At 36.9% G+C, this 24,460-nt stretch overlaps 1 protein-coding gene across 7 annotated transcripts in view; it reads left to right on the plus strand.

Annotated features, from left to right (window-relative positions):
* The window catches only part of LOC139123508 (myosin-4-like), a 275,832-nt gene that overhangs the window by 247,124 nt on the left and 4,248 nt on the right, over nucleotides 1–24,460 (plus strand). For 4 of the 7 annotated variants that reach the window (XM_070689667.1, XM_070689672.1, XM_070689668.1 and 1 more), the window contains 20 exons: nucleotides 855–882; nucleotides 1,056–1,246; nucleotides 1,499–1,735; nucleotides 2,482–2,625; nucleotides 3,580–3,663; nucleotides 5,650–5,727; nucleotides 8,169–8,415; nucleotides 10,899–10,962; nucleotides 11,550–11,656; nucleotides 11,939–12,046; nucleotides 12,488–12,537; nucleotides 13,458–13,627; nucleotides 13,755–13,802; nucleotides 14,024–14,342; nucleotides 14,962–15,038; nucleotides 16,170–16,312; nucleotides 17,133–17,304; nucleotides 21,704–21,927; nucleotides 23,121–23,257; nucleotides 23,728–23,973. In XM_070689667.1, coding sequence (XP_070545768.1) covers nucleotides 855–882; nucleotides 1,056–1,246; nucleotides 1,499–1,735; nucleotides 2,482–2,625; nucleotides 3,580–3,663; nucleotides 5,650–5,727; nucleotides 8,169–8,415; nucleotides 10,899–10,962; nucleotides 11,550–11,656; nucleotides 11,939–12,046; nucleotides 12,488–12,537; nucleotides 13,458–13,627; nucleotides 13,755–13,802; nucleotides 14,024–14,153 — 1,686 coding nt within the window. In that variant the 3' untranslated portion in view covers nucleotides 14,154–14,342; nucleotides 14,962–15,038; nucleotides 16,170–16,312; ... (2 more) ...; nucleotides 23,121–23,257; nucleotides 23,728–23,973. Of the gene's footprint in view, nucleotides 1–854; nucleotides 883–1,055; nucleotides 1,247–1,498; nucleotides 1,736–2,481; nucleotides 2,626–3,579; nucleotides 3,664–5,649; nucleotides 5,728–7,057; nucleotides 7,088–8,168; nucleotides 8,416–10,898; nucleotides 10,963–11,549; nucleotides 11,657–11,938; nucleotides 12,047–12,487; nucleotides 12,538–13,457; nucleotides 13,628–13,754; nucleotides 13,803–14,023; nucleotides 14,343–14,961; nucleotides 15,039–16,169; nucleotides 16,313–17,132; nucleotides 17,305–21,703; nucleotides 21,928–23,120; nucleotides 23,258–23,727; nucleotides 23,974–24,460 lie in introns of all 7 variants that reach the window. The other 3 variants (XM_070689669.1, XM_070689670.1, XM_070689671.1) reach the window with 3 other exon arrangements.

The raw sequence follows: 24,460 nt of genomic DNA on the forward strand, positions 1-24,460 counted from the left end.
CTTTCATTCTCTTCACCATCTTACTTTAGGAACGGCAAAAGATTATAATTCTTAAAGTAAATGACTTTTGGTCTTCTCCATGTTTTTTGGCATGTGAACATCCCTTCAAGAATTCCAAATTACCCAAAATCACATTTTCAGTCTCCAGTCCTCCCCCCCCAGCCATTTCAAATGGAATGTCTCATGAAGCTTGACCCCTCTCATGACATTTTAACCCAAGTATTTGTGTCATTGCTGAAAATGTACATATTTTTCCATTTAGTTGAATTAGTATCAGTGGTATGTCTTTGACACAGTCAGTCCATTGTACCTGCCAGTCATCAACCATCCATGGTGCCACAATTCCCCAGAACTCTCACATTTCATCTTCTGTTTACTTGTGTCATGCCTCACCATTATTGTTTATATTGCATGCAGAACAAAAAAAAAATTTATGACTATATTCCTCTTGCAACACTTGATATTTTTTGCCTCATTAGGTTCACAAAATATTGTTTTCTATCAAAGAAATGAGGTGATGGAAAGAAATAGAAACAATAATAATAGTAATAAAGAAACAGTTTTTGCTTGTACCTTGCCTTTGAAATATTGAACAATTCACATTTATGGATGCTGTAGCACATCACATATTTTTGTATCAGCTGCCCAAGGTTTATTGTTTCATTGAACCCTTTCACCTCCAAATACAGTGCATAGGTCCAACCCACACCATTGAAAATGATGGGGTTGAACCAAAACAATTGTGGTGAGAGTGTTTAAATGTGAAAGATGTGTCTGCTTTCAGTTGGCTATGAAAGCAACATTGAATTACTCAATTAATTTATTATTTTTTTGTACTTTCTTTTCTATCAAAGGATCAACTTAGCCGACAGAGTACGAAACGTAAGTTTCTTATCTTAAATTTCATCTGGTTTTGTTGAACATATTTTGGTATAGTTTACACATGATTTCTAAAGATATGAAATGCATACACACCATTTGTATTGATGTTCATTCATATACAATGTAATTCTAAAATTGATCACATCCATCTCTCAAACTTTCTGTCCAATTAGTTTCCGACAAGCAAGGCAGCAGTGATTCCATGAAGGCACCCACACCGAAACAGCCGTCTCGCGCAAAATCCAACCTGGAAACCGTACAGGAAGTTCCGTTTGATGAGAAGATTCCACTTGAAGATGAAGAGAGGTGGTCCAACCTACCCACTGAGAAACTTAGGGGTGGTTTCAAACAGTTCAGGACTGAGGTATATAAAAAGACATATTAGAGTCTTCTTATCTCTTGTTTAGGGCATTAACAAAGAGTCATCAATGATCTTTTCCTGGGGACATAAAGACCATCTAAATAATCTCACAAAGTCTCATCAAATCTCATAAAGTCTCACAAAATCTCTCAAATTCTCACTGAAGTCTCATCAAGTCTCATAAAGTCTCATCAAATCTCACAAAGTCTCATCAAATCTCATGAAGTCTCTCAAAATCTCATTTTAATAATGTAGAGTCTCCTGCTGGTGACGAGTCTTCAAAATGAGATCAAAACTCAGAAAGAAGACACTACAAAGCGATACAACAAGCTGAAGTCGCAGTACAAAGACCATCAGAAGAAATGGGACGCAGAGAGGCAGGTCCTGACGGATCAAGTGGATCAGTCACAAAGACTCCAGGCTGAGGCCGAGAAAGAAGCTGACGAAGCCATGATGCAGTTGGAGGCTTTCATAGCAGACCATGAAAAACAGGTGAGATCAAAAAAACTGTGAACATATGATCAGTGATTTCTGAAATACATTCACCTAATATGCAAATCATGCTCATCAGTGTTGAGTATGCAAATGAAACCTTAATGACTCCTTTTCAAAGTAGAATATTCATGGCCCAAATCGTATGCTACGTGAGAACAAAATTGAGAAAAAAATTATTTGATGCAATAAAGATGATACAATGAGTAATTGACTTTTTGAGTCAGTGAATCTATAATTCAAGTCAACTCGTTTTGCACAGTAAATCATTTACAAGAAAAGAACTTAAAAACATAAAATGCAAAGTAAACTCAATGTGAAAGCGAAATGTCCAGACCATGTCGTTGAGAAATTATCGTAATAGGATGGTCAGCCCCTGGACATTTACCCACTGAACATTTCCAAGCCACTGGTTTGGATAAGGTTAGAGATAGGGATAGGATAAGTGTTTTGTGGGTAAATATCCAGGGGGTACCTGCCCTAGAACTGAATTTATATCACATGGTCTCAGGGGTAGAAGCACATCCCGTCCATATAAGCCATAGTTAAAAAAGTGTCATTTCAAACACGTTGCATGTTCCGGCTGTAAGAATCTCTTTACTGGCAACCCCATCCTTTGCACCTTACCTTTCCAAATTCTCCATGTTTTTAAAGAACTCCATGCTCCCTTTCCCCTCTGACCTTTTAAATTACCTGTAATGTCATCAAACCCCTCCTCTTTGTTTCCCCTCTTGCCGACTGGACAGCCTAAAGAGCAACCCCAAGAGCAGGCAGAAAAACAGGCTGCCGAGGATCAGGAAAGTAAAAAAGAACTCAAGAAATTGACCCCTGAACAAAGGGAAATGTTGAATTTAGGCAATAATAGCAATGCCAAAACTCCAGAAACAAAGGTGAGTCATGTGATGGACATGTGATAAACACATGATTACCATATGTCAATCAGTTGACATTGATTTCTGTGGCTGAAATCTCTATTTTTTTATAGATACCAGGTAATTTTTTTTGCAAAAGAAATTTTACTATACCTGGAATTTTTTTTGCAAAAAAAGAAATCCTTACCACGCCTGGTAATTTTTTTTGCAAAAAAAGAAATCCTTACCATACCTGGTAATTTTTTTGCAAAAAAAAAAATCGTACTGTCAGAAGCCTGCTCTATGTGTCATTGCATAGTGTCCTCCACTCTGAAGAATACCATCATCATCATTTTTCAAGTCCGACATTCTCCTTGAAAAACTGTCAATCCTAGACATCTGCTTCCCAACCTTTTTTAACCAACAGCTGAACTTGGATGTCAAACCACCAAGGCATTCAAAAATCACAGTGTATAGAGAAATTCTTTTATCAGATGCATTGCTACAGACCTAATGGGCATTTGCAAATTATTATCATAAAGATAAGGTGTTTTCTGAAAAGCCTTAGAAGCTCATTGGTTGAGATAAAATCTGTTAAAAAAACTCCTCAGATTCCTAGAAATGTAATTGTGTTAACTGAATCAGTATTTAATTCAACTGTCAGAAGTATTCAGTGTTTTGATTGTTTACCAGAATTCTAGAGGAGCAGACTTAAAATTAAGTGGAAAGTTAAAGGATTTCTTACATGTGTGCTGCAGTGCTATATGATTTGAGATTAGCTTTTTGTTTTGACAAAGTTAATATACATGTATGCTCCTCGGTAGTTGTACAAATGCCAGATACAAGTATGCTCCCTAGGAAGATGTAGAAATGTCAGATACATATACAGGTTTTCTCCCAAGTTAGATACAATGTAGTCAAGATTGTATTCAGTGTAGTATTAATACCAAAGTTATGTTCTAATCTGGCAACTTTGAAAACGTTTACTCACAGCACGCAGATCAGGTGGAGGACGAGACCCAAACGACACCGCTCCCTGTCGTTGATCATTCCCAACAAACGTCCAGAACCGAGATGGTAAGATTACCCAGCATGCAGTGCCCCTAACACCCTGACCAGCACAGAGTCTAACCATTTGCAATGCTGTGAACAATTAATTTTATTAACTTTTCACCAACATAAATATCAGTTCATGATTTTGTTGTATGGATAATTAATAATTATTTCATTCCAAAGCAAGGTCATGCATGTTGAACTTATGGTGAGGTCACGGTACCGGAATGTTGGACGCAAGAAAGATAGGCCAGACAAGCTGCTTATAAAATACTGGAAAAATTCCTTTCCCATGTTCAACTGAAACTAGACAACTTACACCAGGGTGGCATCCAAATGTCTTAGTATTAACAATAGCTTGTCTTCACACCGGGAAGATTTCTTTTGAGAAGAAATACTGAATTTTTATGTGTGTTTCCAGAATGATAGAGTGATCATAACTTCTTACAATCTTTTTTTGATAGAAACTTGGAAAATAATTTTTTTAAAAGTTGAAAGTCACTGAGAAAAAACTCGACCAAACATTATTTTCATTCCTTTAGTTAAATGTTAATTTACAAAAACAAACTCGAAAGTTGTTAAAGATGCTGTTTAATTTCTATGTCAAATTCAAAAAATAAGACTCCAGAATGCAACAAATGCACAACTCTGTTATTGGTTGTTTCAGTTTCAGTTTTAAATTTAAAATTTTTTATTTTCTCACATGCAGGTGCTTGTAAATGGTGCATGGCACAGATTATTATTTTTAGCTGATTCTCCTCTGCTGCATGATATACCATTAATGCATGGCTTTCCTTTTCTCACAAAAAGAAACATGATACACTTATTCATTTATTCCATGCCTTGATGATTAAGGTAGAATGTGTCCCGAAATTGAAAGACTTAAACTTTTGCTCAAATATTCTTCAATGAAACTTTCAACCATTCTCTTAACAAGTCAAGAATAGAAATCTGGGATCACCATGCAAAGTTTGGTACTGGAGAAACAAATTACCAAATTTTTACCGATATTTGAAATTCAAAATTGCTGCCATCCCTGTATTGACACTATGGGGGCATATAACATTTTTGAATTTTGAGAATCTAAGATGGTGAGAATTTTTGTAGTCCAAGAGCTTTAAAATGAACCCCCACAAGCAGTAGATCATAAAGGATCGTAAAGGTTTTAGAGTCCAAATATCTGTCGATTAGGCGCATTCTACCTTAACATTGCTTTTATTTTCACAACGTGCAAAACTTTATTGACTCACTTTGTTTCTAAATACGGCAGCATGTTATTGTCATTGCATGTCCAGTGTTTCTTACAAACAATGTGATTGGTTGTCAGTCTTGTCTCACCTCATTATTGACCAATAGCATGAATGGATATATAGTGAGGTTGTCATTCAAGGAGAAGCAACCAATAGAATCACAGTGTCACTTTATGTAACCAATCACTGCCTAAGTTAGAAGACTAGCATGGCAACTCAATTTATATACTAATTTTTTGAACACAAACTGGAATTTTGCTTTGTTGTAGTGTTTTGCTTTGATTCTAATGAATAACACTGACTCTCCTAGAATGTGCATCAAGATTAGCATAGCAGCAAGCAAAACATTTGACAGATATTTATGTTCGCCCCTGTCGTTCATATTTCCTAGTGCAGTGGTCCAACCTTAGAATTGAATACAATTGGGTTAGACCATTTCAGGGGAGATGATAGGGTTTGCTGCCCCACATTCAGACAAAGGCAAAATAATTCATGATGTGGAACAGTTTTCCATTTTGCCTTTATCATTGTTGATGATGTGCATTATGCTAGGCTGTACCTGAAGGGACTTCCTTCTAGTTTAAAGGGCTTTCTCATACTTGGTGCTCGTTCTTGTTGCAAAATGGTTCGAAAAACCTTTGCTTATTTATATTGACAAAATTAAGAGGAAGCAACCACTGTTGGGGAAGGTGTGAGCAGCATCATTGTGATGGGGCCTGCTCTTCAATTCTCATCCTGTGCTTGCTTTTCCTCCCTGTAGTATCGTGATCTCTCCCACTTACTACCAACTGCCTCCTCCTTGGAGCAGTCTCTTACTAGACAAACAGCGCCCTCAGTGGTAAGAGTCTGACTAACAAATGATGATTAAATGTTCAGTATTAAAGTGTATAATTGTATTGAGTAATTGTATGCTGTGTTTTAAGTCAATGATCTCTCATTTGTGGATGGTCCCTCACATAAACATGCATATTTGAACTTTGACTCGCAAACATTGGAGTACCATTGATAAATTAAATCGCAAAAAATTGACAGGAAAACCTTTGATTTTGTACATTTCTCAGAACTAAAATGGGAATATTTCTGGTATTAGATGTCTAGTCAGGAATCTGTGTGTAAACCACGCATTACTTCTTCTACCCTTCCCCAAAACCTTACTAAAGTAAATATAATTAACATTACCATTATATCGTCATGATTTGTAGTATTGTCCTGTCCCTTGCACTCTCACTAATTATTCTACTGTTTATCTCCAGAGTTTCATCAATTTTTACCGTGAAAAGATCATTCTTTCTTCATTTTCTAGTCATCGGTGTACATAATTCCAGTATCCACACTGAACTCATCATTTAATGTCTAAAAACATTTTTTCGCAGATAGTATTTCATCCATACCATCATACACTTGCCATCTTCCATACTCCTTTGTGTGCAAATACACAATTCAACTCAGTAACTGAGCTCTGATGTTCACATATTCGTGTCTTTGTGCAAACACTATTTCATCCAACCCATTAGACACCATCCATCTTCCATATAAGTTTGTGTACTAATAATCCATAATTCAGGCTCCAGTATTAACGCATTCATGTCCATTAAATTGCATGCAGACACAATGGATGTCATTCACATTAATATGTTTTCTCCATGTTCTTTAATGTAAACATTTTCGTGTTCATCTCAGTGCATGCAGAAACCAAGAACATTATGCACATTAGAAATAATAATATCATATTTAATAGTACATATCATCTTGGTCATCACCTCACTGTAAACAAAAACCAGGAATACTAATCACATTGACATGTCTTTTTTCACATCATGTAATAAATGTTTACATTTCATGTTCATTATGTTGCATGCAGAAACCAAGGATAATGTTCACATCAGTATGTTATCTTCATGTTCTGTTCATATCCATCAATAATGTTATTCATTCTCCTTCATGGTATCATGTTCACTTTCATGCTAGATTTGTTTGTACCAATACTTTTCCACCCTGTCGGAAATTTATGTATATCTCGACTTTTCTGTTTACAAGTTAAATTCATGTTTCAATATCTTTGTGTCTCCACACTCTTTTTCATGTCGTCATGTCTTGCATGGTATTCTGTCTCCATGGTAATGCATGTATCCTTCTCCATGACAAATATCCTTTTGCATGTCGTCCAGAAATCGAAATCAATGACTACCATCTCCGAGGTACCAGAATATTTTAATACCAGAATTTAATATCATTTGATATCTTGCATCGGCTTTGACATTCACAAACAAAAACCAAAACATATTAACACAATTCATCAGCTTGAATGTGGAATATTTGACTTAGTAGGTTACATCAAACCAGAATAGCTGTATTGTTGCACTACAGCAAAGTTCAAAGTTCAAAGTTAATCTGTGATATTGCAATTAGCATAAAGGGCTTGTAATTTGCATAAATGTTATGGAAACTGCAATGTCTATATTTGCTTAATGTAGGAGAAAAGCTGTACCATTATATAACAAATATGTAAAAGAAGTATCATTTTCAACACAGAAGTTAAGAACCAGATTGCTGATAACAGCCAAACTGAAAAAAATTACATCGTAGTGCATTGACGGGTAAACATGCATAACTTTCATAAATATTATTGATGTAAAAGAACTTCATGTGACAAATTTTCATCTGTTGCTCATATTTAAATCATGGAAGTCAGGGCATAATTATCATACGTGATATCACTTAGTATTTCATAATTTCAAGGTATATTTGCCATTGTACTGAGACTATGTTTGTGAAAGTTGATACAAAGCACCCAGCTTTCTTAATAACCATAAAACAATCCCCAAATTATATAAATGGTACAACTTTTCTCTATTCCAGTAGCATGATCTCCCATCCCTAGTATTTGTGGCAAAGTATGTTAACTGTAATTTTTTTTATTTCAGGTAATTTGCATAATTAATCTTAAACTTGCAATAGCAAATAACTTTGCATAAATTGAAAACCATGACATTTTGGGATATTTATTTAACATGCTTATTATTAGTATTTATAATTTTAATCATCAGCTTTGTAATGTTTCTAGGTTGCTCGCAAATTTTGTACAACCGCTTGTTAGTAATCGTGTTGTCCCCTGTAATATGTACCCCTTGCAACCCTGTAAAAGTTGAATAGTTGGATATTCCAATTGTTTCATACCCTGAATAGATCATTACATTAAGTTTTGTAGGGTAAACAGGTTGTTTGCACCTTTGAGGGTTATGATTGTGGTTCAATGTTTCTTTGTTTTGATTTGACAAGGCTGCGACCGATAAGGCTACTGGAGCGCCCTCAGAGGTGCCAACTGAAGAAGACAGCCGACCGCAAACACCCAGCAGTCAGATAGACTTGGTGAACAAACTGAAAGCGCAGATGGAAGAAAGGCGAGCTGAACGACAATCCCGTGCCACGTCAATGCACGGTTCTTTACTCAGTGCGAAATCGCGCACTGAGACAGCGACGACAGATGACGCACCATTCCCAGAGGATGAAGAAGCAGGTGGTGATGGTATGTTGTGTTTTTTCCGGCATTGTTGTTTTTGATATGTGAATTAGATAACAGAGCTACGACTTATTTTTCATTCATGGTTATTCATGGTTATTTATGGTTGGTTTTGGTTATTAATGGTAACATGAATGAAGAAAAGTGCTGACTCTACTGCTTCATTGGAAAAGATGAGATGCAAATTTGCAAATGTAAATTCCAACCAGAGTTTTCCCAAAACTTTCTTCCTTTAAGACTATTGTAACTTTCTTCCTTTAAGACTATCATCAAGCAACTTTAACAGATCACCAGTAAATTTCTTCTTTTCACACTTTCTACTCTTTCTTTAAATCTTCTTGAGCCAATGACTAATCTTTTAGAACACTATCATCATCAAATTTTTCCTAATATGGTGGTGCTAATTTAAATATGCAAATGATACTTTCTTTTATAGTCACAATAATTTTTTGCTTTCTGTATTTCCATGATTTTTAACTAGCAAATGCACCAGAGAAATGCGAAGACTCACTGTTATTCTCAATGCTTGAACCTTTTTCAAAGTAACTGTATGCTAATTTATGGTAATGACTTTCCTAATGTATGTTAATGATATGCATATTCTATGCTAATTACTTCTTTCACTTGCTTACTGCCCAATATTTTTTCAGCCATGTCAAGCTCCACAGCATCTTCATACCGACCACCTCTCCCCCAACGAGCTAATCGCACTACCAGACGCATTATTCGTCACCCTCGCAGCATCTCTAGCCTTTCCTACGAGTTTAGTGATGACGAGTCTTCAATAAGCTACTCGCCTGAAATTTTGCACCATAAGCATGTCAAAACCAAATATAAATCTGAAAATAATCATTTTGATAATGATGAATATGTTGAGGTTGTTGACGAGGGTACCATGGGTACGTAATTAATGTGGATGAATCTGCAATGTACACAGCAGTGTTCATAATATTAAGGTAGTATGTGCCTCGAAAGTGAAAAATCTTTTTCTCAAACTTTCCTTAATGAAACTGGTAAAAAGCATGGGCCACTGTGCAAAATTTGGTACAAGAGAAACTAGTTACCTAACATTTACCAATATCTGAAATTCAAAATGGCCGCCATCCCTGTGTTAACTCTATAGGGAAAACATACAATTTTTGATTTTCAAAAATAAGACCATGAAAATGTATCTTGCTCGAAGAGCTTCAAAATGAATTCCCACAACTGGTAGATTGGACAAGAATTGTAAAAATTTTTTAAAGTCCAAATATCTGACCCTGAGGCACACTCTACCTTAAAGCACTGTGAACAAAGTTTGCATGCACTTGTGCTACACCCACACGTATGCTTACAGGTCAATGTGATGTTATGTTGGTCGACATGTAAATAGGGTAGTCGTCATGTTGTCTCATCAAAGGTCACAATAGCAATGTTGATTAGTCTGACATGTTTAGTTTCACAGTGGTCATTGTGACTTGCTTTTTGTTACGGCATCATAGGTTCATTGTTTCTCGTATTCATATAGCTTTGATAGTCTTATGAGTAGTGTATATATTAGTTCCTGATGTCTAAGAAGTGACTTATGTGTGTAGGTTCATGCACAGTTCCTCCACTGACCCGTCACTGGATAATGAACATAATACCAAGCAAGCCAACAAAGCACTCTAAAAATTGAACAGCACATTTCTCGTTGAACCAACTAATCATAATTAAAACAGGAACCCCCTCTTTCTGTTTTACATAAAAATCACTAAGCATTTAGAATTGGCTGGATGTGGACTGATTGGAGAAATTAAACTAAAAACTACATGTCTACAAAAATCTCACACATGACTTTTGCAGGAAGTTCTGACACTTGGAGTGTCATATGCGCAAGCTTCCGATAACCGGAATCTCAATTGTGGTATTGGCCATTCACATCTTTCAATAATAGCATTTCTCAACCAGTGGGTGGAGGGACTGTGGTTCATGTTATTCACATAATAAGTGGTATTTATTGTAGCTGATATAGTATGGTAGCTTGTATTCTTTAGAGTTCACAAATTGCTAGTATATGTTATACCGGTATATTTATCATAATTCACAGTGCATTAGATGATAGTTATGCAAATTGTCTTCAGTGTACTAAGTGTCGCTTTCTCACAAATGTTGCATATTTCACAGAGTTGATTCACTGACTGGGCACAACACTGGGCTGTCTCACATTTGCAGAGTCACATGCACCTGCACACAGCTTTCAACCTGCTCACCTCTATCTGTGGATGGTATAATCCACATCAACAAATAACCAGTGTTAATGTATCTGTCGAGAAACCCTTCTTTATGTACTTCAGCCTCAATTGATATCAAACAATTTACATGCCCTCAAAAAATGAGCTGTATTTTAATCACCTGAAATATTTGAACAACGGGATGAGCCAATGTGTGTTCACAGTCGGAACATTCCATTTCAGATGGAAGTTTAGGGTTGAACAAATTGTAATTTTGTGTTTTCTCTGTTTATTCAGCTGAAGTTGAACTGATTGATACTGCTACCTCCCCTATGACAATCAGAAGTGCTGCTTCGTCCAGGTAAGATAAACAACGCCCCCCTCCCCAACCCCCTCATCACCATCAAACTTCAACAGTCCTATTGTTCACAGTAAGTATTATAAAAGCACATTATTGAAAAGTTGGAGGGACCTTTTGAGATGATCACCCCACTCCCTGTCACCACTAACCAATTGAGCACTGTAATTTTTGCCCCAAAAATACAGGGCAACATTTTACCAATTTTTATGAATTTTTCTTTAATATTTTCCATGTTTTTGGACTAAATGGACATAAATTTTCATGGGTTTCACTTTTTGACCAAAATTTTGGGAAAAATCAGAAAAAATTGTCTACATCTGAAAAAAATTGTTGGCGATATATCGTATAAAGGCAACAAAAATCACCTTTGGCACTCAAAGGGTTAAATTTTTACATAGTCCTGTTGTTTACAATTCATTATAACAACAATTGGTTTGGGCTGAACCAGTGTGGTGAAAGTATTACAAGAGAATCACCTGCTGTGAATTTTTCCCCCTCATTTTCTGCACACAAATATCTTGTTGTCAAATATCAGTTGTTTAAAAATATTTCAGAAATAAATTTCGAAATCCTGCTTATTTTGCCAGGAAATCTGTATCCATTGTGGACCATCCAGTTGTGCAGGAGTACCTCAATACTTACCAAGTGGTGCAAGACTTCAAAGAAAAACTTGTGAAAATCTTACAAGACAAAGGTAAGCTTTGACCAAGACAATATAAATAACAATTTCAAGAAAGGTCATGGAGTCAATAGCGCTATGGAGGATGAAAAATGGCCATAGACATCAGCAGGATCTCATTTGATTATTGTCTGCATTTTAAAAAAATGTGGCAGTCATTTAGTGAACAATTATTCAGAATGTTTGACATTGTCACTACAGTGTGCAGCAACTGATTTCAAAAAAACATCAAACTATCTGCAATGTCCTTCTATGAGTTTGTTTCTGATTATATGTTACTATGACTTTATTTTACAGAATTGATGTCACATGCAACTCGCCTGGAAGATATTCCTATTGTAGAGTTTGACCCAGATAGGATGGTTCATGTTCAAGTTTCAGAAATGAAAGAAAACACAGAAAGAGGTAAAAATTAATGTTCCATTAAAAGTAACTTTTGATCAGTTTGATACTATTTTTTTTTGCTGTTTGACTCCAAAAACATGTTGAATATATATCATCTTGAACTGGTCAGTGCATTCTATATGTGGGCAGTTTTAAATGTAGTTGACATAGAATTCTAGTCCAGGAAGCATTTGCCTGCCATATCATTGTATTTTCCACATTGTGTTCTATTTTAACAGCTGGTACATTATATCTCAACAAACCCTTGACAGAAGAAGAATATGCATTCATTTTCTACACCCCCAAAAAATGAAAAAATTCTTCACAAATTACAGCTACTAACTGTCCTTTTACAAAGCTGCATATGTCATGCACTGTAGGTTGTGTTGAAAGTAAACACTAAAGACTACAAAATTTAAAATACGATGTGAATTGAATTTCGTCTATTTTTTCCTTTTTCAGCCTTGAGAGAGATTTCTGATATTCTTTCAACATTGATTGAAAATGAAATGGTAAGTTGTTTTTTTAAGATTTGTATTTTCATATTTCTTCAAAAATATCCATTGAAAGAAGGAATATTAGATGTTAAAACAGGTCCAATAATAAGTATCAGTCAAGGTATAAGTGTAGAGTAATACTACCCTTTTCAGAATTAGAGCGCGAAGCCACTGCAGTGAACTGCAATAAAACTGCTCACACTAATTAGTTTCAGCTGTAGCCAGCTGGCAAAGTCGACAACATTGTATGTCCCATGCAGACAGTTTGTCTGGGGAAGTTGAAATAAAAAAGATTTGTACATGGACCAGTGCATGGTAATGTTACATTGTATCTTAATCTTGAACACAGGGTGCCAATCGTAAACTCTCATTTACAACTCGAGCCTTAGACAGAGCTAGTTTTGCCTTTGTACAAGCAGACTTTTTGGTCTTTATCAAGTAGCCTTGTTCAACACCAAAGTGGCCATGGCTACAGCTGAAACTAATTAGTGTAAGCAGTTTTATAACAGTTCACTGCAGTGGCTTCGCGCTCTATTACTGCAAATGGTTGTAATTACATGAGCTCTTTTACAGTGTATCAAAGATTCATAACTCTTACAGATCTTGTATGAGAATTTTGTGCCATGAGAGAAGACTGCAGATGGTGATGTCAATAGGGTTAATTCAGTGCAGATGATAACAACTCAATGGTCAATGTCGCAAGTGGAATGCTATATTTAGTAATAAAATCCATTCTCAGCGGCACAACATAAAAACTGTTCTGAGACTATCTATAGGACATAATTAGAGGGTTTTGTCCTTGTCATGTGGTTTTAACAGCTCAGATGATAAAAATTCAATAGTCAGTGTGGCAGGTTGAATGCTATATTTAGGAAAAAAATCATATTCTTGCCAGAGTGATATTAAAATTATTCTTGTGGCTTTCTGTTGGACAGGATCCCAGGGTTTCATCCTTGTCGCGTGGTTTGACAGCTCAAACGATAACAACTCAACAGTCACAGCCCACTGTCCTTGAAACTGAACCAGAAGTGCAGAGGGAGGCAAGCAACGTCACGTTCGAGACAGAAGCCATTGTCAAAGAGTTACAAGAAGCTCTTGAGAAATTGTAAGTTTAATTGTCATTCCATCAAAATTATCCTGTGCATTTCAGCCTGTTTACAGTCAGTGTTTCTTTAGACATTTTGACCCTTTCTTGTGAAGATTGATTTACACTTGATTTATAATATTTGCAGGAAAGAAGAGCAAAAGAAAGAAAAGAAAGTTTACGAAGAACAACTGAAGTAAGTTTAGCCTTTGTTTACTTCATAGACACTGATTGGTTAAATTTGTCATGTGACATGTATGGCTGACTGGCATTGGCCACACAAGTAATGATACAGGAACATGTGACCACAGCAGCCAATTAGAAAACTCTCTGCAAAAATGCTTCAAACCGGCCTAATAACTGATTCTGGGATGCAAATGAGATGCTAATTACTTTGTTTTTGGTGTTTTTTCACAGTCACAATGCGGTAGTTATGATGGAAATGCAGGACATGATAACCGAACTACAACGAGAACTTGCAGTGGCGGGCAGTACAGCTAGGTATGGTTCCACGTTAGCCAGTCGCGAGCAGAAGATCCGCCGATAATGTTCTCCAGCCTGGATTCTGAGAGGAATCAAAAGGCACTGAAGAAGGGACTTCAAACCAATAAAGTTACAGCGGAGTCGTACAAGAAAGCCGTTGATGCGATGGAAAGTTACGTTGATCTGCCTGGCCAACGACTGGTACATTTGGTCAAGAAGTACTCTCACCATGTACAAATGAAAAACATTGAAGGTATTCTTCAATTTTCTGTCGTAGAGTATGAATATTCATAAGTTACCCATCATTCCCCAGGTATATGTGCATTTCCCTATTCAAAGTTATCAATAGAACACTCCTTGAAGTAACGATATCCTAAAAACAAAGTAAAAATTATTTATGTCAAAAATATTACCTGTATAATGGTGTGTAAGACCTCTACATTTTCTTAAAAATTACTGAAAAAATCCTTAAAATTCTTTTAATTTTAATTAACCTTTAGTGATGTGGACCTATGATTTTAATTCCAGTATGGATACAACATTTTCAATGTCTACACCAGTACCCAGATACCAATCAACTACAGAAGTTTTACATTTTCCACTTAATACAATTTCCTGTGTAATCTAATTAAGTTTTTCATTATTTCATAGTTTGGCAAAGAGCTTCAAGAATACGTGAATCAGGTCTGAGAGCTTATGAAACATTTTCGTCAGATTTACCACATTTTGACAGTGAGAAAAATTTTGGATAAGAACTAAATTTTACCATGTCTACCAGAATAGAGGTTTGCAAGAGCTGACCAATGTTCACTGTACTAGGGTGTGTAAATTCAGAACACAAGATAACAAAGCTGTCTTCATTGATATTTCAGAACATGTTCGACAGAGTCAAAGTCTGGATGACGATGTGTTCCATTTACTTGACAAGATGGAGGCTTTACAAAATGCTGTAAGTAGAATTGTTTATTCCCTTACAAACACTGTTCATTTCAAATTCTGAAAAGCTACTTCCCACTGGAATCCAATCAAAATCCAATAGGATACTTATAGGATTTCAGTTGTAATTTTGAACTTGTCTCATATGCATTCTACTGTCATGTCGACATCTTATGGTAATCTTCTGGGGTACTTAAAGTTCCATGGTTATCCAATAGAATTCCTTTTGGATCACATGTCTGTGAAGGAATTCACTTTTAAATTTGCATAAATATTCACAAACATGGTGTGAACCAGTAGACTGGTTTCATGACCTTTGTGTGACCTCACATGCTTTTATGCATGACTGAGTATATTGTGTAGTCTACATATTTCAATATTGTGCGGTGACAACAAGTGCACATATTGGCGTTAAAGTGAGTGACACTAGCAATACAGGAGTGTAATCAGTGACTGTGGTTTCCTGTAACATGTTTAATCACTTTGGTAGTATTTATACAAACAAAATGCCAGTATGTACTGGTAAGGTCATGTAGTTACAGGTCATGACCCCTGTCATGACGATGCCCATTTTGTTGATGTTTGTTGTAACTTTTCTAATACACTTGGAGATAGGTTGAAAGTTTAGAAGTCATCAATGTTTTATGGAGCGCGTGAATTAACTTCAATTGAAGAAAGAAACATACACTTGTGAAGAAAAGACCTCATATTACCACTTTATTTGATAACATATGATTAATATTTTCTAACTTGGCATCTTATGAATGCAGAATACATGTCCAAAGTACAACTGTATGTGAACAATTTTTTTAAGCTCTCACAAACTTTCAGTATTAACCCCTTTCACCACCATGGTTTGGCCCAAACCCATTATTATAAATGGTGATTGTGGACTTGTTGACATAGAATTAGGGGTGAACTGGCTTAGGGTATGGCATTGTAAGTAATTCAAAATTTAATATCTGCAGAAAATTTGCAGTCTTTTAAAACTAATTTCTTGAAATTATAAGCTGCTTCGGAACATAACATCATCGTTAAGATAGGAACCTTTGCACCCTATGTCATGTATATTGGTCCAACCTTACCATCAAAAACGATAGGGTCAAACTAATATTTGTTGATGATGTGTGTATCTTTTCCACAGAGAGCACAAAGATGGAATGAAAAGATGGATGAAATGGGAGAGGAACGGATGAGACTGGCACATATCCTAATGGATACACTAACCCTGATTGAGGAAGAGTCCGGAATTTTCCTCATCAAACCAATCTATTCATGGAAGGGAAAGTAAGTTAGTTGAACTTTTCAAACCCTCTTAAGGAAGGCAGCTACGTTCCTTACCACAGAAAGGATGGTTCACTGTCACTCAGTGTGATGGTACACTTTTTTCATTACCAAACTTCACAGTTTGGCACAGTTCCTTCTGTTACACATAACGCAATCACGTGAATTCATCAGAAATGCTGGGATTTGGAATGAACTCTGGGACAAATTAACATCCATCATGTCAGCAAAAAAATCCAGTGAAATCGTGGGAAATTGCACCCCAGACATACACTGCCATCACTGAGCAAAGAAAGGAAGCAAAAAAAGGCATACATCAAATATACGAAATAATGTTAAAGGGAGGGGATCTTAGGAAAGTTCTGCAGCTGTGCAACTTTCTTATTTACAAACAATGTATTTCATGCATGATATCTAGATGCATCACGTCAACATAGCTGCTACATTTAAATTTTATGATGTACAACATACATGTTCTAACTTTCTGTCAAATAATACCGGTATATATTGGCTACAATTTTTATGTATGGGTCCCAATGACCTTTTAGTGCAGTCCTGATGACCCCCTCCCATTGAGATACTCAGACATATAGACATATTGATAGACGCATACAGGCAAACAGATGGATAAAAAGAGACAAATATTGTCAGAGGAACAGTGAGAGATGAAAACACACAAAGAGACAGTTGGACAGAGAATCATGGTATGGTTTATCAGAAAAAATAGAATTATAATTCATATATTTAGATGTAATCATGGTTACATTATCAAAAAGTATGAAAAGAATAAATTCAAATGTAATTTTCTCTTTCTTGTTCACAGAGGGTACACAGCAAAATACACAGGTAAAATAAGCCAGAATTATCGACCTCCAAAAATGGCCAGCCGGGCATACACACCAATGGCAATTCGTGATGGCACACCTATGAATCCAGTCCCAGCACCTACACCAGCATCAGTACATGCATCAAGGTTTACCAGACCTCCTACACAGGTTTGTCCTTACATGATTGTTTCTTCTAGACGTCTCGAATTTATATCAAGCAAGTATTTGGTCATTGATCCCCATTGGTAGCCAATTGATATCACTTAAATTAATAATAAAAATGCAGTATTGCTGAAGGCAATGAGTACTTGGGCCGTGATAGAGTAATTTTGAGGACAATATATACTACTATTCAAATATGGTCTTGAATTTCCTCCTGTCAATGAGGCATTTGATTAACTGGTTATTAAACGAAGCAATGGCATGACAACGGCAAATATGTCTAGCAACTTTTGTGGAGTTTGAGGCAGGGGTTCTTTATTTATAGCGGGAATTGCTTAAACTCCTTAAATATTCAAATTACAGCAAATTTCTTTTGTTCTCGATGGTAGATGTCTAATATTTAGATGGGCATATTTAGATTTCTACCCTATAGTTATCCCTATATACCAAAAATCGGACATCCAGCTCTATTGGCTTGCTCAGAATTAGATATGTGCATAATTAATGAGGTACAATATGTGGTGTCATAAGGTGTCCCATCATACCATTTATGAAGGGTGTAGCACTTGTGGTTACTGAGTTGTGGACAAATATATATATTTGAGGTCAAAGGTCATTGAGGTCACGTCACATTTTGTCACAATAATTGTATTGCTAAGTTATTCCTATATACCAAAAATCAGACCTCTAGCTCTATTGGCTCGCTCAAAATAAGATATGCACATAATTAATGAGGTACAATATATGGTGTCATAAGGTGTCCTTTCATACCAAATATGAAGGGTGTAGCACTTGTGGTTACTGAGTTGTGGACAAATATGTATATTTGAGGTCAAAGGTCATTGAGGTCACGTGAAGTTTTGTCAAACAAATTATATTGTTAACTTATCCCTATATACCAGAAATCAGACCTCTTGCTCTATTGGCTCGCTCATAATTAGATATGCACATAATTAATGGAGTACAATATGTGGCATCATAAGGTGTCCCATCATACCAAATATGAAAGGTTTAGCACTTGTGGTTACTGAGTCATGGAAAATAATGTATATTTGAGGTCAAAGGTCACCAAGGTCACATGATATTTTGTCAACATGTCTGAGATATCTGCGTGAACCGATGGACTCACTGATGCACTCACTGACGGATATGAGCCAATCTATAAGCCCCCTGGACTTTATCCGTGGGGACAAAAAAAACTGTGTCACTGCATCCTTTAGGCAATATGAATACGATGAGAAACTAAATTTTTATTTTTCTTGGCATCATACATGCGAGTCTATGGAGAACTGCCTTATACATGGGAGTCTATGGAGGTGTAAACTAAAAAGTCCTCTAACACGGCCAATTTGATAGCATTGTGAAACAAATCGACGTGCATCTGTATGGGGTTGGGTACTGTAGGCGTGAACGGACGGACGGACGCACGGACATGACCAAACCTATAAGTCCCCTCGGACTTCGTCCGTGGTGATTAAAAACAACGCAACAGTTATTACAGCTACACCGGCGGTAGGTTCATATCCAGAGCCCCGTACGGTCTGCCGCCGTCGCTTGAAAACAATCTCATGCACCCGGCCATATGGGCAGCTGGCCGGATCACAGTCGCTCGAGAGCTATTCAGCTCTGGGACTATTCGCCCCATAGACGAGTATACAGAAGCGAGGTATTTCTCGCTTCTGTATACTCGTCTATGGGGCGAATAGTCCCAGAGCTGAATAGCTCTCGAGCGACTGTGGCCGGATGCATGACTTCCCGGAGAAGGCGAGCTGTCACGTTCAAAGCTCAGGATTATTTGTCGATCAAATTTCAGTAAATTTACCTTACCTAGATGAAATTTTGTCTATAGGCTGAAATTTCGCCGAAGTTTGACAAAATTACATCGATTTTTCAGGTTCATATGCGACATTTTTGAGTTTTGAGTGCAGACAGAAATAAGTTTTGAGGCAACATGGCTGCGACCCCATGTTGACCCCTAGCCTACGTACGATGCTATGTGCTACAGCTAACACACAGCATCGTACGCAGGGCCAGCGAGAGAGTTGCCGACATCGACGGTTATTTACGAGAAGTGAATAAAAGACTGTCATTTTTGGAAGCGATCGAGTAGCTGAGGTAGGCTGGGATACGACTTGGGCCCAAGAACGCTGAATTTCGGCAGTAATTTGGCTTTTTACGTCAAGTCCCAAAATGGATTTGAAGTCACCGACCCAACGTACGGGTCTTTGCAGGGCTGTGGTGAGCGGGGCGGTTAGCTGTAGCGGAACACACAGCATCGTACGCAGGGCTAGTTGACCCCCCAAGTGAAAATGTGTTCGCGATCAAATCTTCCTATATTTTTTCAGAATTTTCAACAAAATCATTGCTTCTTACATCTTTTGTAAAATATAAAATACTAAAATAAAACTGCGATGTGCCATGTCTCCAGATTTCTAAAATATCGTTCGTTGACCGTTCGACACAAACTTGTGATGCAGTTGAAATTCAATACTGACCGCCAAATAAATGAGACGAGATCAGTCTAGACATCCTCCAAATTATCCAACCATTCGCATTGGAGTTCAGCTCGCTTAGAGTATCATAACATTTTTCGGCCTTTTAGATCGACCCTAATATCTCCCATTTAGGAAATAAATACACAAGCTACCTCGACAAAACTTCATGCACCATGCACCATCCAAGACCAAACGCACTACAAATCTGTCTTGACGTCATCATCTCCTTACATGGTAATCGGCATACCGTATTTTTTAGCAAAGGGGACACAGAATACGTCGGAGTATTCAGTTTCAAAACGTATTACATTGTGTGATGTTGTCAAAAAAAAAGTCATGTTACTGCAGTGGTATAAATTACAAAACACAAAAGTTCAAATCAGTTTTTTTGGACTGGCTTTACCCAACATTTCATATTGTTTCTTATGCCAGATTGACCACGTGCTCACTGGCGACCCCTTTTCATGCAAATTTTGTGTCAAATGATGTGTTCCCCTGGAAAAACAAACGTACGATTTCTAAATGAAGGAGGCGAAATTTGCCCTCAAGACTCGAAACCACCCCTTATGGGGTGTACCTAGCTATTTTTAACGAGCTTCTCGAATCTGCAGCTCTATTTCGAAATGATGGTCTGGTTTTCTCAGCTCAAGGATAAGTGTTCTCCATCGCTGTGGGCGTTACTATTCTCAACCGGGGGTACAGTTTCCAGTCGTAATGTTTTTCATTGTGTCCGGGATATAAAACCTTTCCTTTTCAAACTTTCTCTTTGATTAACACTAATCCACATCTTGTCAGTGATTAAACATGTTTCAAGTTTAAATGTTAAATTCTGGTCTCGAGCCCTCCTGTTCGACCAAACCGAAATTACCCCTCCCACTTTGGCTCGTCCAGTGGGTGTAGCAAGGGTCGTGCCATCGCCTAGTAAACGGAGGGTGCATTAATTGTTGCATTTCGATGCACATTTTGATTATATTCAGAAGATTTTGTGGCAAAAACTCAGATAGAGAAGCATTTATATTCACATCTCACTTATTCAAGACTGGCTGAGAGCAGCACTTCCATTCAGTTAACATCATTACGCCATTTATTATGCCAAGAAAGATGAAGCCAATACATTTTGCCCTCCCTGGTCTCAGCCAGAAATGGTTATACCTTACAGTTTTTTCCCACGGAATGAAAACAAATGTACTTGGGCTGAGGCCCAAGTACAATAATTAATGAAAAATGTATACCAGTATAGCGCCATGGCTGTGACAATAAAGTCGGACGGCGGAAATCGAAGTCCTTTTTTTCAACAGTATTTTGCATTGTAGCTTAGAAAAGGAAATTGAACTCAATGACCTCCATATATTTTCCATCACTGAAACTTAAGGTAGTGCTCGTCTTGGAAATGAAAGCCTTAAACTTTGGCTCAGGTGTTCCTCATTGAAACTGTCAACCATTCTCTAATCATATCAAGAATAAAAATCAGGGGTCACAGTGCAAAGTTTGGTACTGGAGTAGCAAGCTACCTAACATTTATCGATATTTGGAATTCAAAATAACCTCCATCCTTGTGTTAACTCTATTTTTGAAAAACTAAGACTGTGAAAATTTTTGTTACGCCAGGACATTTAAAATGAAACCGCCCTCCCCTATTTATGGTATAAACCAGAAAAATGTTTGAAAAATTGAGTCTAAATATCTGTTCCCAAGGCCCATTCTTCCTTAATTTCAAAGGAAATGGCAATAAAAGTTTTTTCTCGGACACAGAAAGAAATCACAGATTCTCTTATGCCTGCACAGGCTCTATTAACAGGGTATAACAGTTGAAAATCTGAAATACATTGTTTGAAAATTTGCCATATCAGAGGCTGGAGTGCACCACCTATAGTTTAAAAGAAGTGATGCATTTTTTTTTCATGTTTCAGGGAACCTTTGATGGCGCTGACATACCTGAAGAGTATGATGATGAAGTCCCAATGCAAGGGTTGTCAGTGACCGTTGGACCATCAGAACAACCCATGTGGGCCATGACCACATCACATGTCAAACCTGGCTCAGAGCAAAGTAAACACATCTCCAATATGATAACCACACCAAGGCTGCTTGAACTGGATGTAAACCGAATGCTGATTGGACAGAATACCATAAGGTGAGAGTAAGGCCTTTTCTGATAGGCTGGTTTGGCTATGACTCCTTAGGTTGCATCACATTTGGCTGAAACTGGTGGCAAAATATGTTCTTCCTTCTTTTTGTGACATGAAATCACTTTATCAAACTTTATTACTTTATTATCCCAAATAAACAGCAAACATTATACACACAATTAAGGTAGCGGTAAAGGCTAGAGCGTCAGTTATAAACTTCAATAAAACTATTAAAACATGAAAGAAGTCAACATTCTCTGTGGAATAAAAGAAAGTAGACATTTGGGGTCATAAGCATCGCAGAGTTATAGCCCATTGAAACTTCTGAAAAACTGACCAAATAAGAGGAAGTTGGGGAGTCCTTAGTGTATTAAGTATGGTAGAGGTCCCTAGCTTTTAAAAAAAGTTTGAAAAGGGAAAGTCATTTTTTACAGTTTTTTAGGAAAGTTTGACAAGGCAGTGCTTGCATTCAGAATGCGTGACTGCTATTATAAATGCATTTTTAGATTCTTTGAGTGTCAAAGAGGTGTCAAAAGTGAGATTAACCAAAAAGACTGCTCTTTGACTTCAAAAGAGGGGTGCAAATATGGCTTGTTTTCAACAATTTTGACAGAATAACAGTTTTCCTACATAATTTTATACCAATTAAATCCAACCTTTGAAATGAGATATGGACATGGAATTTTTACAGCCTATTAACAAGGTTACAGATAGATTTGTACGGCATAATTTTCCTGTATTTGAAGTACATTTTGAAAAATCACATTTTGAAATTTGAACGAATTTTTAATAATTTTTTGATATGTAAACCCATGCAAAATCATAAAAACAAATTTTATTTACAAATCCTGCCGTACAAATCTTACAATTAATAGTGTCAACATATTTATAACTAATTTGGTAATATTAATTTATTACTAAATTCAAAGATGTAAAAAATATGAAAAATTAAATTTTAATATTGATTGGTGTCATATTTCAAAATCATGGCTACAAACATACAATTTTTATATTCTTTGGAGAAAATATTAACTAAGGGAGTTATCCTGAAAATTTGAACTAAATATCTTGATTCTAACACTTGAAACTTGACATTAACTCTGAGAAAAGAATTCGTGCAAAATAGCCTTTACCGCTACCTTAAAATAAAAATGCGAGTATATATAAACAGTATCCTTCTTTGTATTACAAATTTCAGTGCGTCCATCAAGCCAGTGAGTACAGACGATAGATTAGTCATGGCATCCAACACAAATTTACGTTCGTACATGACGATAGCACGGCCATCAGCAAACCCTTCACCAAATGCACCAAAGAGACCCCATTCTACCCCAGGTAAGTTCAAAGTGGATATTTATACTCCTGAGACTGGGGGGCCTTATGTATTTGAATACCAATAGGGTGGCAGTGAAGTTGCTTTCAACCAATCAGATTGAAGAAGTGAGACAAAGACCCCCTAAGTTGCTTAATATTTTACAGTATGCGGCCAGGTTAGGAATAGTGTGACATCATCAATTTATCTACAAATTCTTCATCCTTTACACGTGTTAGTGACAAGGTGCCCTTCAGGATTTTCTAAACAAATTTTGTGCCATACAAGTGGCAATAGAATTTTGATATTCCACTTTCAACGATCATACTTTACAAAATTACCTTACTCTTCTTAGTTGCCACCATGGACCTAAAAAAAGTCTGTTTGATTTCAAACGAACACTGAAATCATAGTTACCCTAAAGTGTACATCAGAATTTGATGCCTCTGGCAAAATATTACAAAATACAATTATTATCCTTCCCCTGATGTAGGTCTGTTACTGGAGATGCAAACCGCAGCTCCTCCGTCCACTCCGTACGTCAATCCGCACAGCAGCGGTGCCGGCAGTCGGTTACGAGCCAAGAGCGCTGAAGGATTCAACCAGGCTCAGCCACTGCCTCCAATCAAAGTACCATCATCAGAAGATGCCTTTGGAACAGCGCCCCCACAGAAAACAAAACAAAAGTCGAGTGGAGGAAGTGGCAAAAGTCGGTCGGTTACAGTGACATCACCAAGAGGTTTGTACCTAATTTGCATATGATTAGTTTTGATCATGATTGGTCAGTACAGACAGCGAAAGTCAGGATGAGGATGAACAATGGAATTGATCTAAATGTTATCAAACTTGTGTCATTGCTTGAAAACTGATTTGTTCCTGACTTTGCCACAGAAGTGGCTCTGATCAAAGGGCTGTATATTGTCCCATAATAAAACACACACTGAGAAGTATACTGTCTGGTACACCTTTGATGCAAGCGATTGCATTATACTGGTATACTCGACCTCAGGTTGTCAGGGTACTTGCGGTTTTTTACGTCATTTTTGCGTCACAGCGCCGTGAAGGGGTTCGGATTTTTCAACCACCAAAACAATATTCAAAGTTTCAATATACATCAGTGACATAACTTTTAGTTCTGATTTTCTCCACACAATTTCTGTATCATTCACTCTTCTGTATCGTCTGATCTCTCATTCACCTCGCTCATTTGTGTTTCACCTACTGAC

Source organism: Ptychodera flava (genome assembly GCF_041260155.1).
Source record: "Ptychodera flava strain L36383 chromosome 23 unlocalized genomic scaffold, AS_Pfla_20210202 Scaffold_23__1_contigs__length_28996876_pilon, whole genome shotgun sequence".
NCBI classification, from domain to species: Eukaryota; Metazoa; Hemichordata; class Enteropneusta; family Ptychoderidae; genus Ptychodera; species Ptychodera flava.